This window comes from Cajanus cajan, chromosome 10 (genome assembly GCF_000230855.2).
Source record: "Cajanus cajan strain Asha chromosome 10, NIPB_CcT2T_4, whole genome shotgun sequence".
Classification (NCBI taxonomy): Eukaryota; Viridiplantae; Streptophyta; class Magnoliopsida; order Fabales; family Fabaceae; genus Cajanus; species Cajanus cajan.
Window position 1 is genome coordinate 15,777,172 of NC_138526.1, and position 14,373 is coordinate 15,791,544.

Sequence of the window (14,373 nt, forward strand, 5' to 3'; positions counted from 1 at the left end):
GGAGGTCGGCTCGGACATTTTGTTCTCGCGGCACATGTTGTATGGTGAACTTGTCGAAGGACAAGATCTGGTGGGATGCGATGTGGAAGTACCGCTGTAGAAGATTATCCTTTGCCTGGTACATCCCACTGAGCTGCTCCACCATGAGCTTCGAGTCGCTGTTGCAACTCACTCTTCGGGCCCCAAGGTCGCGAGCTAGCGTCAATCCTGCGAGAAGTGCCTCATACTCTGCCTGGTTGTTGGTCACCTTGAAGCTGAACTTGAGGGATTGCTCCAAAGTGACATGGTTTGGTTCTTCCAATATGATACCTACACCACCACCCTTAGAGTTGGAGGACCCGTCAACGTGTAAAGTCCATACCTGGGGTTCCTCAGCAGTAGTGGGCGTGAGCTCGGCTACGAAGTCGGCCAAGTATTGAGCTTTTACGATGCCACAACTCTCGTATTGGATGCTGAACTCGGACAACTCGACCGACCATGCAATCATTCATCCGGCGAGCTCCAACTTTCTCAGGATTTGCTTTATGGGGTAGTAGGTTTTTACTATCACCTAGTGGCTCTAGAAATAAGGTCAGAGACGCCAGGCTACGGTGACGAGTGCCAGTGCCAACTTTTCGATTATTTGGTACCGTTTCTCCGCATCTTGGAGGACTAGGCTGATGAAGTAAATCAGCGTCTGCACTTTTTGATGTTCTTGCACTATCACTGCGCTGATGGAATTTTCTGCTACGGCCAAGTAGAGGAGGAGGTCGGTTTTGTGATCCGGCCTTTGTAGGATTGGCGGAGTCGTGAGAAAGGTTTTAAAACTTCGGAAAGCTTCTTCGCACTGATCCATCCACTGGAAGTCTTTTGGCTTCCGTAGCAGAGTGAAGATTGGCCCTGCCTTCTCCACGAGTCTGGGGATGAAACGGGACAGTGAGACTAACCGTCTGGCTAGGCGTTGGACTTCTTTCACCGTTAGACGCCGAAGACAAACTTCTCCGGATTGAGATGCATGTTGTGTCCCCTGATCTGGGCGAACACCTCGGCAAGGTCGGTAGCATGGTTGGTGGCCGAGGTGGTCTTGACCACCATGTCGTCGATGTAGACTTCCATGTTCTGCCCGATCTGCTGGTGGAAAACCTTGTCCATCAGTCGCTGGTAAGTGGCCCCTGCGTTTTTGAGATCGAAGGGCATCACCCGGTAGCAGTAATTGGTGTGGTCGGTGATGAAGGATGTATGCACCTCGTCAGGTGGGTACATCATTATCTGGTTGTACCCGGAGTAGGCGTCGAGGAAACTGAGGAGGGCGTGCCCGGATGCTCCGTCGACAAGCCTGTCAATGCTCGGCAAAGGGTATGAGTCCTTGGCATGTTCTGTTTAAGTCGGTGTAGTCGACGCACATGCGCCACTTCCCCGAGCTCTTCTTCACCAGAACCACATTCGCCAGCCATGTGGTGTATCTGACCTCACGGATGAAGCCAACATTCAGTAACTTCTGTGTCTCAGTGATGATGGCCTCCCGCCTCTCGCCACCGACCTTCCTCTTCCTCTGGGACACTGGCCTTGCCTCCTTGTGGATTGCTAACCTGTGACAGATAAAGTCAGCATTTATACCTGGCATGTTGGCACTGGACCATGCAAAGAGGTCGGCATTCCTGAGGATCTCGGCTTCGAGTTGTTGCTGCAATTCCGGGTTTAACTGCCTGCTAACTTTTGTGCACTGCCTGGGGAGTTTCCCGATCTGGAGGTCGTCGAGCTCGTCGATGGGACTTGGCCGTTCTTCACGGGAGTCAGACCTCGGATCTAGGTCGGTGATATCCACGTGACTGATGTGAGCCACTGTGGGAGGATCGCTGCGGCGACACTCGTCGGGCGAGGAGACTTTCAAGCTTTCGGCGTAGCATTGCCGGACTGTCTTCTGATTTGCTTTGACGGAGATGATTTTACCCTCACTTCCTGGGAACTTCATGGTGAGGTGCGGGGTGGACACCACTGCTCCGAGTTGATTTAACGTTGGCCTCCCAATGATGATTTTGTAGGAGGTGTTGGCCTCCACAAGGAGGTATCGGACCATAATTCTCCTTATATCCGGAGAGGTTCCGAAGGTGGTCAGTAGGTCCACGTATCCCCGAGTGTGTACTTGCTCTCCTGCAAAACCGACTAGGGGCTTTGTGTGAGGTTGGATGAGAGAGTGAGGGATGTCTAACCTGAGAAAGGTCGGCCAATACAGGACATCTGCCGAGCTTCCTTGGTCTATCAGTGTCTTGTGAACCTCCCAATTAGCTACCTCCACGGCTATGACCATGGGATCATCCTGGTTGGGACTGACGCCTGCATAGTCATCGTCGGTGAAGGTGATCGGCGGTGAGCTTTGGTGCGAAGCCGAGGTAGCGGAATGGACGCTGTTGATATTGCGCAGGTGTCTCTTCCGGGCCGAGCTGCTGGCGCCTCCCCTTGCAAAACCACCTGCAATTGTATTAATTAATCCCCGTAGGGGAGATGACCCTGTTTCCTGGCTTACCTCGGCTTGCACTGCTCCGCCAGCATTTTGCTGAGAGCCAGAGGGTTAGTCCGTGCGAGATCCTGAACCACGACCTCTGCCTCGTCCTCGTCCACCATAGCCTCCTCGGTGACCCTGCTGTTGCTGGACATATTGGTCGAGGTGGCCTGCCTGGATGAGTTCTTCGATGCGGTCTCGAAGTGTGCGACACTCCTCAGTGGTGTGACCGTGATTCTTGTGATATCGACAGTGCTTGGATTTGGTGGTGACAGGGTGAGCAGGTTGCTGTTACTGGCCTCTTCCAGGATATGTACTCGGGGCGTGTTTAGGGGAGTATAGAAGTCATATCTCCCCCCTCTGTTTGCCCTAACCGACTTCTTGAACTGGCTGTCATTGTTAACCTTGATCTTGTCCTTGTGACCCTGTTCTGGCTTCATTGGTCCTTTGCCGCGAACCTGGTCACGGAAAGCGAAGTGTTCCTCCATCTGGATATAGCCCGCAGCGCGGGCGCGAAGCACGTCCATGTCACGAGGAGCCTCATGACATAGGCTGTCAACGAATGGCCCAGGCTTGAGTGCCATGAGCATGGCGTGCAGGGCGACCTCGGGGTTCAGATTTTTGATCTTAACCGAGGTGGCGGCAAATCGTTCCATGAACGCCCGGAGTGGCTCGTCGTCGTTCTGTTTGAGACTGGCCAGGGCGGCTGGCGTGATTTGATGAGGTCGGCTCGTTGCATATTGCGCCATGAATTGCCTGACCAGAGTGCTGAAATTGTCGATTGACTCAGCGGGGAGCTGGGTGTACCAATTGAGTGGAGCCCCCTTGAGCGAGGTCAAAAAAACCCTGCACAGTATAGCATCCTCATTAGTATAGAGGTTTACCTGTGTGGTGTATAGATCGATGTGCTCGCCCGGGTTTGTTGTGCCGTCATAACGGTCGAGGTGGAGAGGCTTCCACCCAAAAGGGACACTACAAGAAAAATGCTAATTTCCGACAGAAATTTCTGACGGAAACAGCTAAATTCCCGACGGATTTTTCTTTTTCCAACGGATTTCTGACGGATTTCAATCCGTCGAAAAAAGTGGCGTCGGAAAAAAAATCCGTTGGAAATAATTTTTCTGTGACAGAGATTTCTGACGGATTTTTCCGTCAAAAATTTTGTCGATTTTCCGTCAGAAATTTTTTTTTTAATTTTAATACATTTATTAATGTAACAACCCTCATATTTGGTCTCTCAAGGATTCTATTTCACAATATTTCACTGTTTAGCGTGTTTTATCCTTACTTGTGTAATTTCTGGGAAACTTCCCAGGAGGTCACCCATCACAGTATTACTCCAGATCAAGCACGCTTAACTCTGAAGTTCTGATGAGTAAGCTACCGAAATGTCTATGTGTGTTGTTAGTATAACTTGTACAAATTAATTCATTTAAGTCATCCTCAAATATACAATTTCATATTTGTACTATAATAAATAATATATAATAATTTTATATTACAAATAATAATAATAATAATAATATATTTAATTATTCTTTATTTATATGTATTTACTTTTATAATTAACATCTACTTATTTCTATTTAAAATTATAATTTCAATTATTTAATTTTATAATTTATAATGATAATATAATTTATAAAATTATAAATATTTATTTATTACATACTTATAAATTAATTTTAATATTTTAAATAAATTATTAATTAATTTAATATATTTATTTACCTTAAATCAAACATATAAAATTCAAAAAATGTATTTATCCTTTTTTTTTTCTTTTTCTAATTATCAACTATTAATAAAATACTAACTTAAAATCTTATCTAACTATATATAATATTCTCATATCAAATTTAAAACCAGATATTAGTTATACAAAAATATTAAGATCATATAGTAAATTGTCAATAAGATTTTAGTTAAATAATTTAAAATAATTAATGTTTCAATTATATTGTTAATTAGTAAATAATTTATTCCAAAACTAATTAGTTTTTTTTATATTAATTATTAGTAAAATTTAATAACTTTTAATTTAACAATTAATTGGATCGATGAAATTCAACACACACCATGAGTTATTGAGCGGAATAACTTTACCAAGAGTTATTTTGTAAGTTATCTTAAATCAAACATATAAAATTTTAAAAAATATATTTATCTTTGTTTTATTTTTTAATTATCAATCATTAATAAAATACTAACTTAAAATCTTATCTAATTATATCATAATATTTTCATATCAAATTTAAAACCATTTCTTACATTTTTGACAAATATAAATTTGTCTGAAATATTCTATCAATAATATAGCTTTTCCTACAAAAATTTTCTCATCGAAAATATAAAATTTCTGACAGATTTAATTTTGTTTTATAAGAAATCATCTTCGATTAATATAACATTTTGTATATATGATTTAAGAGTAAGAGATTTTCAATTTAACGGTTGAATTTACAAAATTCGCATTTAATATAAAGTTATTGAGCGGTGTAACACTTAGTAAAATTTACACCATTGTAATTATAACCCCCCTCATATATATATATATATATATATATATATATATATATATATATATATTAAATGTGACTTTTACTAAGTATTACACCACTCAATAACTTTATATTAAATGTAAATTTGGTAAATCCAATTGTTAGATTGAAAGTTCATATCTCTTATAGATTATATATACAAAACTTTATATTAATACAAGATGATTTGATACTTCATTTTTATAAAATAAAATTGATGTAATATATTCATTTCAAAATAAACTAAAATATGAACACTTTGATTACCTTCCAGTTGTTGTTCAATTTTAACAAAATTTGATATACACGTATAAAGTGATATGAACTTTCAATTTAACGGTTGAATTTACAAAATTCACATTTAATATAAAGTTATTGAGCAACATAATACTTAGTAAAAGTTACACCGGTATAATTATAATCTCCTATATTATATATATATATATATATATATATATATATATATATATACATATATATACAGGGACGGATGCACGTTTGAAATAGTGGGGCACTTGCCCCCACTACTATTGACATATACATAATTTTTTATCTAAAAAATTAATATTTTAAAAAAAATTATATTCTAATAAAATAAATATATAGATTCAGAAAAAATGTTTATTTATTTGATAGTTAATTTGTCAAATTTTTGAAGGAAATTAATTCTCATGTGATAAAAAAATTTTCTTAATAATGAATTAATTTTTTAAAAAAGTTTAACTATAATATATATGTATATATATATATATATGTCTTAATATTCACATATATAATGTAATATATTAAAATAAATAATTTTTTATAAAATAAAATTTGTAGTATGCATGTTTATCTTTTGTGGTTTTTATTTATTGTATACGTTGATTGAAAAAATCAAAATAGTAAAATTGTATACATTGATTAAAAAAATCAAAATCAGAAAAATCAGAAGATTTATGTTCCATTTAGAATTGTTATTATAAGATATATTTTAAAATAAATTATCATCTAAAAATATATATTAGATATTAAAAACATATTTATATCATAAATAAATTAAACTTTATTTTTATAAAATTTAACATATTTATTTTTATATTTTTAATAGTGTTAAATTATTATAAAATAAGTCTTTATGATTGTAGTTCTACCCAAATATTTAAAAAATGTCTATGATAGATAAATAAGTCACACTTAAAATATATATTTTTAAAAAAAGTTATGTTCAAACCAACTAAATTATAATAAAATATAGTGTAACCTAATTTATTTTCATCTTTAATACTAATCGTAGATATAAAAAACTTGTAATAAATAATTATAATATATATTTATGCCTTTAAAAGATATATAAAATTTTTAATACTACAAATATATATAAAAAATTAAAAATAATAAATTAAAAATAAGAAATTAAAATAAAAAAATTAAAATAAGATTTAAAAATAATAATTAAAAAGAAGAAATTTTCGACGGATTTATATTTCCGTCAGAAATTTCTGACGGAAATATAAATCCGTCAGAAATTTCTGATAGAAATATTTCGTCAGAAATTTTTTGTCAAAAATTTCTGACGGATTTATTTTTTCGTCGAAAATTTCCGACGGAATTTTCCATCAGAAAATTTATGTCGGAAATTTTTGACGGATTTATATTTCCGTCAGAAATTTCTTACGGAAAATTTACATTTTTCTTGTAGTGGGAGAGGTGTCTCCATGATACCGTCCACGAAAGGATGACGGTGAAAGGTCGTCTAATTCTCCGTGCCGTGGGCTGGGGCGTTGCTGACGTCGTGCGCCGACCTGTTCGTCGGTGCGTGGGACCGATGTGTGGCAGGCTTGGGAGTCGGTGCTCTAGCCGCTGTTGGTGGTTGAGAAACCGAGTGCCGTTTGTTCTCATTCAGGTTACTCTGTAGAGGGAGTTGATCCGAGTGACGCCGAGGGAGTTGAGCGCGAATACGCTCGTTCTCGGGGCACAGTGCCGCTAGGTCGGCTTCATTAGCGGTACGCATTGCCACTAGGTCAGTTTCGTGCTTGGCACGCATACTTTGTAGATCGGCGGCGTGTTGTTGCCGCATCTGTTCGACCTGGTCGATCAGTCTCCTCAATGCCGCTTCGCTATCCATGGTAGTTGTGTGATCTAGGTCGTCTGTTGCACGTCTGCTATGGCTTCTGGTGAAAATCATAAGAATGGCCGATAAGAGTTGTTCTTGATCGGCCCCACGGTGGGCGCCAAATGTTCTTACCGGAGATCTGCTGTAGAGATGATTCGCGAAGTAAGATCGGTGAGCCTCCTTCACTAGTAAGTTGATATTCCAAGATGGGGGTGGTACCTGCAAAAGAAACTCCGATGCTAAAGTTAGGGTTTATATGAGCATGAGTCTCGTATACATAATACACGTACCTTGGTGTGAATTAGGGTTTCGTTGGGTCTTGGGCCTGAGATCAGTTATAATCTGATTAGATAGCAGATCTCGCCTAGACCGAGATCTCCCAGCGCATGTCCGAGATCGTCCTGCACTGTGATACCGAGCTCGAGCTCGGCATGGCGGTACGAATAGTACAATAAGTAATGACATTTGAGTTGCTTTTAGAAAGTTTGTTGCTAACACTCATCTTAATGGTAAATATGACATTTGTTCTATTTTTGAAACTCATTCTTTTATTGTTATTTTTTTTATTTGTTTAATCTAGTACTACCTTCCATGAAAGTGGGAGACATAGCTTTATGTTGTGGGTTGATTGTGTAAGTTGTTGCATCGACTAAAGATGCCTATTTTTCAGGGAAGTAATTTGTAAGTCTCTAAAACCAATGGAAAATTATGGATATGTTAAGTATGAAGCATTGGATCCCAGAGAAAGAACTCCAAAATGCGTGAGGCTGAGTTTGGACTTGATGGATCAGTATCAGGTAAGGAGACCTCCTGTGAAGCTCCATCATGGATGCCTCGGTCACGCAAAATTGAGGTTGGCAGTTTGTTCATTTGTGTTTTGTTCTTGTCAAAGCATGATGGTAATAATATATTTTTTGGCTTCTGGCTTTAATGCGCGTGTGTGATGGTTCCAGAGGCCATATGTGTGTGCTGTTGAGGATTGTCAATCAAGTTACCGAAGGAAAGACCATCTGACTCGTCATCTTTTACGACAACAAGGGAAGGCTTTGCCCATTTGAGAATTGCAGCATGGAATTCTCTTTGCAAAGCAATGTGAAAAGACATGTTGAGCATGTCCATGGTGACAGTTCTACCTCTACGAATAACAAAAGTCACAAGCAACACAGATGTCCAGAAACTGGCCGTGGAAAGGTTTTCAGATTTGCATCACGGCTACAAAAACATGAAGATTCTCATGGTAGGTTTAACTCATTTTGGTTTTCTGTGTGAATTAGCAGAACTTCTGTGGGATGTTTGTAAGGTGCTTGTTTATTGTGAAAGATGTTGGGCACAATTATGAAGAAAGCCTTTATTCTGGAGTTAAGTTGGAGTCAGTAGATGTGGTGTGCTTAGAGCCTGGTTGCATGAAACATTTCACTAATGTCCAGTGCCTTCAAGCCCATGTTAAGTCCTCCCATCAATATATGACCTGTGACATATGTGGGACTAAGCAACTAAAGAAGAATATTAAGCATCACCTACGTTCACATGAACCTAGCAGTTCATCAGAGACATTCCGATGCGAGTTTAAAAGTTGTAGCTGCACATTCTCAAGAGTAAGACTTCTTGTTCTTAAATCTGCCTGGTGTATACTCTGACTAAGTTCTCAATTTGGTTACAAGTTGAACATTCTTTTAATTTTTTTCATGGTTGTGTCTACAGAAATCTAATCTTGACAAGCATATGAAGGCTGTGCACTTTAAGGAAAAGCCTTTTGTTTGTGGCTTCCCTGACTGTGGCGTGAGATTTGCTTACAAACATGTGCGAGATAACCATGAAAAAACTGCAAAACATGCTTTTACTCTCGTAGGTTTTTTTACCTTGCTATTCTAGTTGTGCAAAAGTTGTTTGATAAGTGGTAGTTTGTTTTGCCTTTGTATTAATATACTCATGATATTTCCTTCGTACAGGGGGATTTTGAAAAAGTTAATGAAGAGTTCAAGTCTAGGCTGATGGGAGGGAAGAAGAGGAAATTTCCTACCGTTGAAATGTTAGTTAAGAAAAGGGTTGCCTCACCAAGTCAATTGCAGAATTGGTTATTCATGCAGTAGGATAGTAAGGTTCATTGAGCATTGGCAAAATGCAATATTAATGTGTTTTTAAGAATATAAGTAAATAAATAAATTGTATACATCTATTTATATATAACACCTGAACTATACTTTATTACGTTAACACATCATTATAAAATTAATTTCACATATTGTCATGTCAACATATTTGTCTACGTGATAAATTTTTTAAACTTCTATCTTCTATCATATTTTCTCTTTAGTTTCTATATATTATATCTCTCTGCATTTTATTTAATATAATTCTCATTTATCTATTGTCTAATTTTTATCTCATCATCATCGTCATCAAATTTTTTAAACTTCTATCTTTTATCATATTTTTCTTTTACTTTCTATATATTACATCTTTTCGTATTCTATTTAACCTAATTCTCATTTCTCTATTGTTTAATTTTTATATCTTTGTCATCAAAAAGGTATTATTGTTTTCTATCTTCCTGTTTTTTGTCTCCTCTCATTTTTTTACTGTCTAATTTTTATTTCATCATCGTCGTCGTCAAATTTTCTAAACTTCTATCTTTTATCATATTTTCCCTTTACTTTCTATATATTACATATTTTCGTATTCTATTTAACCTAACTCTCATTTCTCTATTGCCTATTTTTTATTTCATCATGGTACTACTTTTTTCTCTCTTCCTTTTTTTTCTTCTCCTGTATACTTTATATTATATATTTATATTTTATCTAATATATCTCTTATGCTCTTTGTTTAATTTTCATCTTACATGACAATTTTTGTCAGAAATGAAATATACTATTTTTTCTTTTTTTTTTTTCTCCTTTACCTTAATATTACATATTTACATTCTATCTAATTTATATGTCACCCTCTTTGTTTATTTTTCATTTCACATGATAATCTTTATCAAAAATAAAATGTACTACTTTTCTTTTTCTTTTTCTTTTCTCCTTTCATTTGTCCACAGTCTAATTTTTATTTCATCATGGTACTACTTTTTTCTCTCTTCCTTTTTTTTTAATCTCCTCTATCTTTTATATTATATATTTATTTTCTATCTAATCTATCTCTTCTTTGTTTAATTTTCATCTCACATGATAATCTTTGTCAAAAATGAAGTGTACTATTTTTTTCCTTTTTTTCTCCTCTACCTTTTATATTACATATTTACATTCTATCTAATCTATCTGTCACCCTCTTTGTTTATTTTTCATTTCACAAGACAATCTTTGTCAAAAATGATACGTACTACTTTTTTTTTCTTCCTCAACTCTCTATATTACATATTTACATTTTATCTAATTTATTTCTACCCTCTTTATTTTTTTTCACTATTCTCAATTTGTCACACATTTTATCTATAATATTATTTTTATTGTCCTTCTATATAGCTTCAAATTGTATTTAATTAGTAAATTAGTAATTATATAAATAATCATATTAATTATTAATTAAGAGATTAAATTTAATTAAATTGTTCGTTATAAAAAATAAAAATACAAAAAATAAAAACATTTTTTTCATCAAAACTATAATGTGTGATAACTTAAAATTATGTTTAATATGTAATTATATATAAATTAATGATTTTATTAATTAAGAGATTAAATTATGTTAAATTTTCAGTTACAAATAAATTAATTTTAATTATAAATAAAAATGAAGCAATATTAATTGATATTAATTGTAGATTAAAATATTTCATCATTAATTTATTATTTAAGAAATTTAATTTAATTAAATTCTCCGTTTCAAAAAATAATAAATATTATAGTAATTAATATTGATATTAATATTAATTATAATTCATTATTAAAAAATTCTTTTGTCAAAACCTAATAATTATTATTAATTGTCATTTATCCTCATTAATAAGAAAAATAATAAACTTTTTATTAATATTAATTTTAAACAACAATAAAAAATAATTTTTGGCAAACCTCTCGACAATTAAATTGTAAAAGAGTTGCATATTTGAAAATAATATATATATACATATATATTATTTATTATTAATTTATTAATTTGATAACATATTGAAATAGACTATTTTATAATTTAGTTATAAAAAGTATTTATCTGAATATATTACCTTTATTAGTGAACTTCTTAAAAAATTATTTACTTGAATCTTATATTTTTGAATTTGAATTTAACAAAAAAAAATAAAGGGTGAAATGTTATATAAATATAAATATAAAAAATATTTATAATAATATTTTTTCTTTACAAACCCTATTATAAACAATAATAAATTTATTTATTGTAAAAAATCAATAACAAACTTATATTATATAATTCAAAAAAATTATATATAAATTTTTTATATTAATTAACAAATAATATATTTTTAATTTAAATAATTTCATTTTTATCCGTGTATTGCATGGATCTATGTCTAGTTTAATATTAATGTTAGGGTTCCACATAGAATTTAGGACAACAATGTATAGCAATGAACTAATGATTGCTACTTGTATGACAAGATTCGATAGTAGCCGATTTATAAAGCTTACCGTTATCCCCGTTGACTATTTTAACTCAATTGCTATTTGCTACTACTTCTGCTTGGAAGTTGATAGATATGCTATCTTCTTTTCCTCATTTGTTTTTGGCTACGCTTGAATTGGTGTTTGAAACTAATAGAAGGACATGGGAGAAAAATGAAACCATAATAATTATTTTTTATTTTTATTTTTACGTCTCTTTAATAATATTAATATTAATATTAAATATCTCACCCTGTTTCTTCCTCACTGCTCTATTTTTAACTGCAAAGTATTCGGCTTACAATTGTGGGACATTACATATGCCTATCATATTTTCCAAAATAGCAATTATTTAGAAGCTCGTGTTAAGTAGCTTTTCACAGTCAAGTTCTTAAATAGGATAAACTGAATTTTCTAGTGTAATGAGGGAAAAGAGTAAACATAAAATAGACAAATATAGAAGCAATAAAAAAGAAAATAAGTCACTTCAGAATTATGAATATCTCTTCGGGATCCATATGCACTTTATAGTATATCAAATTACAAGCAAGTCAGTTTCAAATAAAAGTTAAAGCGTAGTATATGTAAAATTTTAATCATAATATATGTACAGTTTAAAGAAATTTGAGCTCACTATTAAAATTATATTTAGGAAAAGAAGATATAAAAATGATACTATTTGTCTGCATTTTTTATGAAAAGATCCAAAAATAAATTTGTCAATTCTTAAGAGCTTCTGAAACATATAGATTATTTAAAGAAAGAGTTTAAGATGAAAAACTTAAGAAGGATAAAGTTTGGCTTTAAATATTTTTTTTTTAAATTGCGCATCAAGAAGCTTATATAGCAAAAACACTTAAAAGGTTCTATATGTACAAGTCATGTATTGATGAGTATATTATTAATTTTCTTAAAACATTTTTGCCTCTCCCTTAATTAATCTTTAAATATTAAAATTATATAAATAGTTCTTAAAAAACTGAAAATCATACTACACAATCCTTTAAGTATTTAAAAAAAACTTTCAAATTAGTCTCTTTAACATTGGTAAAATATATCGCAATAGAAACTAAAATGGCAAGTTTTCAATACTTTAAGAATTACATATATAATTTCATTTTTTTTAAGACATTTAGGAGAGATAATGATACTTCAAGGACTAAATTGATAAATTCCAATGGTTTTAAGATTTTTAGATACAAACAAATATCCTTTTAGATCTTGATAAAAGAATGAACAATTATTTAGTCTTGAAGAACCAAATCTTAGTCCTATTGAAGTACTAATTTATATTTCTAATTATAGATGATTTGATATATCATTTGTCAACAATTTACCAACAAGAAATCGTTTTTCATCGATAACAATGAGACATTGGAATGATGCCAATTGCATATTTGCATATGTACTTTATTATCTTAAAGTGTTTCTTTTTTCAAATCCTCATAACATATTCCTCATGCAAAATATTTGTTTACATCCAGTGCTACAAAAATTTTGTGACATTTGTGAAAAAAATCAAAAATAGTCACATTGTCTAATTATGCAAAAATTTGAGCATTACACATGCAGGTAGATAATGCGTTTGGTTGAATATATGATTCAACTAGTTTGATCGTGTGAAGAAACTAGAATCTCTTTTTACAAAGTCAATGTGAGCAACCCAATAACTGCTAGTGGCCCAAATACAAAAGATCCCAACACTGCTACGACAACTGTTTAGAGGCCTAAACGTAAGCATTAAATACAGATCTGGATGAAGGACTACTATATGTGATGATGTTGTCTATAAGTTGAAAGTTAACATGTCAAGTTGCTTTTACTATTGATGAAGTTGTTTATGTTTAAGTTGATATTGTGAATGTATGTTGATTCTTTCACAAACTTAACTTGTGTTTTTCTTGTGGTTGAAACTATAATAATTATACTTGGTATGAGAGTAAGGTACAATTAACGAGATAACTTGTGCAATTGGTAGTGAGTCACGTTGATGATGACTTAGTTTTATTGTGGCTACTCTAATGTAGTCAAATCTTGTATAGATGCTTGACTAGTGATTAAGGGTCTAATTTGTATTTACAATATTTACTCTTCATGCACGTAGTACATAAGTAAGGGTCAATTATGTTGCTTATTTTCCGTACATATAACTGTACGAATGAGGTTATTTACTATTACAAGATAATTCTAGGCTAAATATATGTTGTTTGTTTTTGTAGAAGCTGAATTGTAGATAATGTAATGACATGTTATGTTGTTACATATAGTATAGTCTATCATAATGCCGATAAATTTTTTTGAGCAAGTGGTGCACAAAATTAATATTCATTGACTTAAAGATGTTTGTTTGCAAAAATGAGAATAGAGAAAAATGAATATGTTTTGATCTCTTTCCTTCATCATAGTTTTTTCTTACAAGATTTTCAACAAAACAATATATAATAGAGAATTAAAAAATAATACACTTTCCTTCACTTGAACATCTAGATAATGGACATCCAGAAGTATTATAAATATTTAATAGTTATTTATTTACTAAATTGTGATTATTTAAGTTTTTATTTAATATACTAAACCATTTGTAACAATTGAGTTATAATTTTGGTATCTATAAATAGGCTACTTGTAAAATATTCTAAACAACTCTATTCTCTTATTCTCTCCATTATCTATCTTCACTCTTTCTTACGATTT

The 14,373-nt window shown here is 33.0% G+C and overlaps 1 protein-coding gene and 1 pseudogene across 2 annotated transcripts; one reads left to right on the forward strand and one right to left on the reverse strand.

Annotated features, from left to right (window-relative positions):
* Positions 1-1,318: 1,318 nt before the first annotated feature.
* Positions 1,319-2,056, reverse strand: LOC145952334 (uncharacterized). The gene has a single exon (XM_083064680.1). It carries the CDS (start codon positions 2,054-2,056, stop codon positions 1,319-1,321), a length of 738 nt encoding a protein of 245 aa, XP_082920806.1.
* Positions 2,057-7,812: 5,756 nt separating this feature from the next.
* Positions 7,813-9,367, forward strand: LOC109815883 (transcription factor IIIA-like; annotated as a pseudogene). The gene is made up of 5 exons (XR_014429954.1): positions 7,813-7,911; positions 8,068-8,377; positions 8,410-8,709; positions 8,816-8,959; positions 9,064-9,367. The product of XR_014429954.1 is annotated as a transcription factor IIIA-like (transcript).
* The last annotated feature ends 5,006 nt before the right edge of the window (positions 9,368-14,373 follow it).

Bases quoted from the DNA above. Each gene is read 5' to 3' on its own strand.
- LOC145952334 (XM_083064680.1), bottom strand. From the start codon at position 2,056: ATGGTCCGATACCTCCTTGTGGAGGCCAACACCTCCTACAAAATCATC.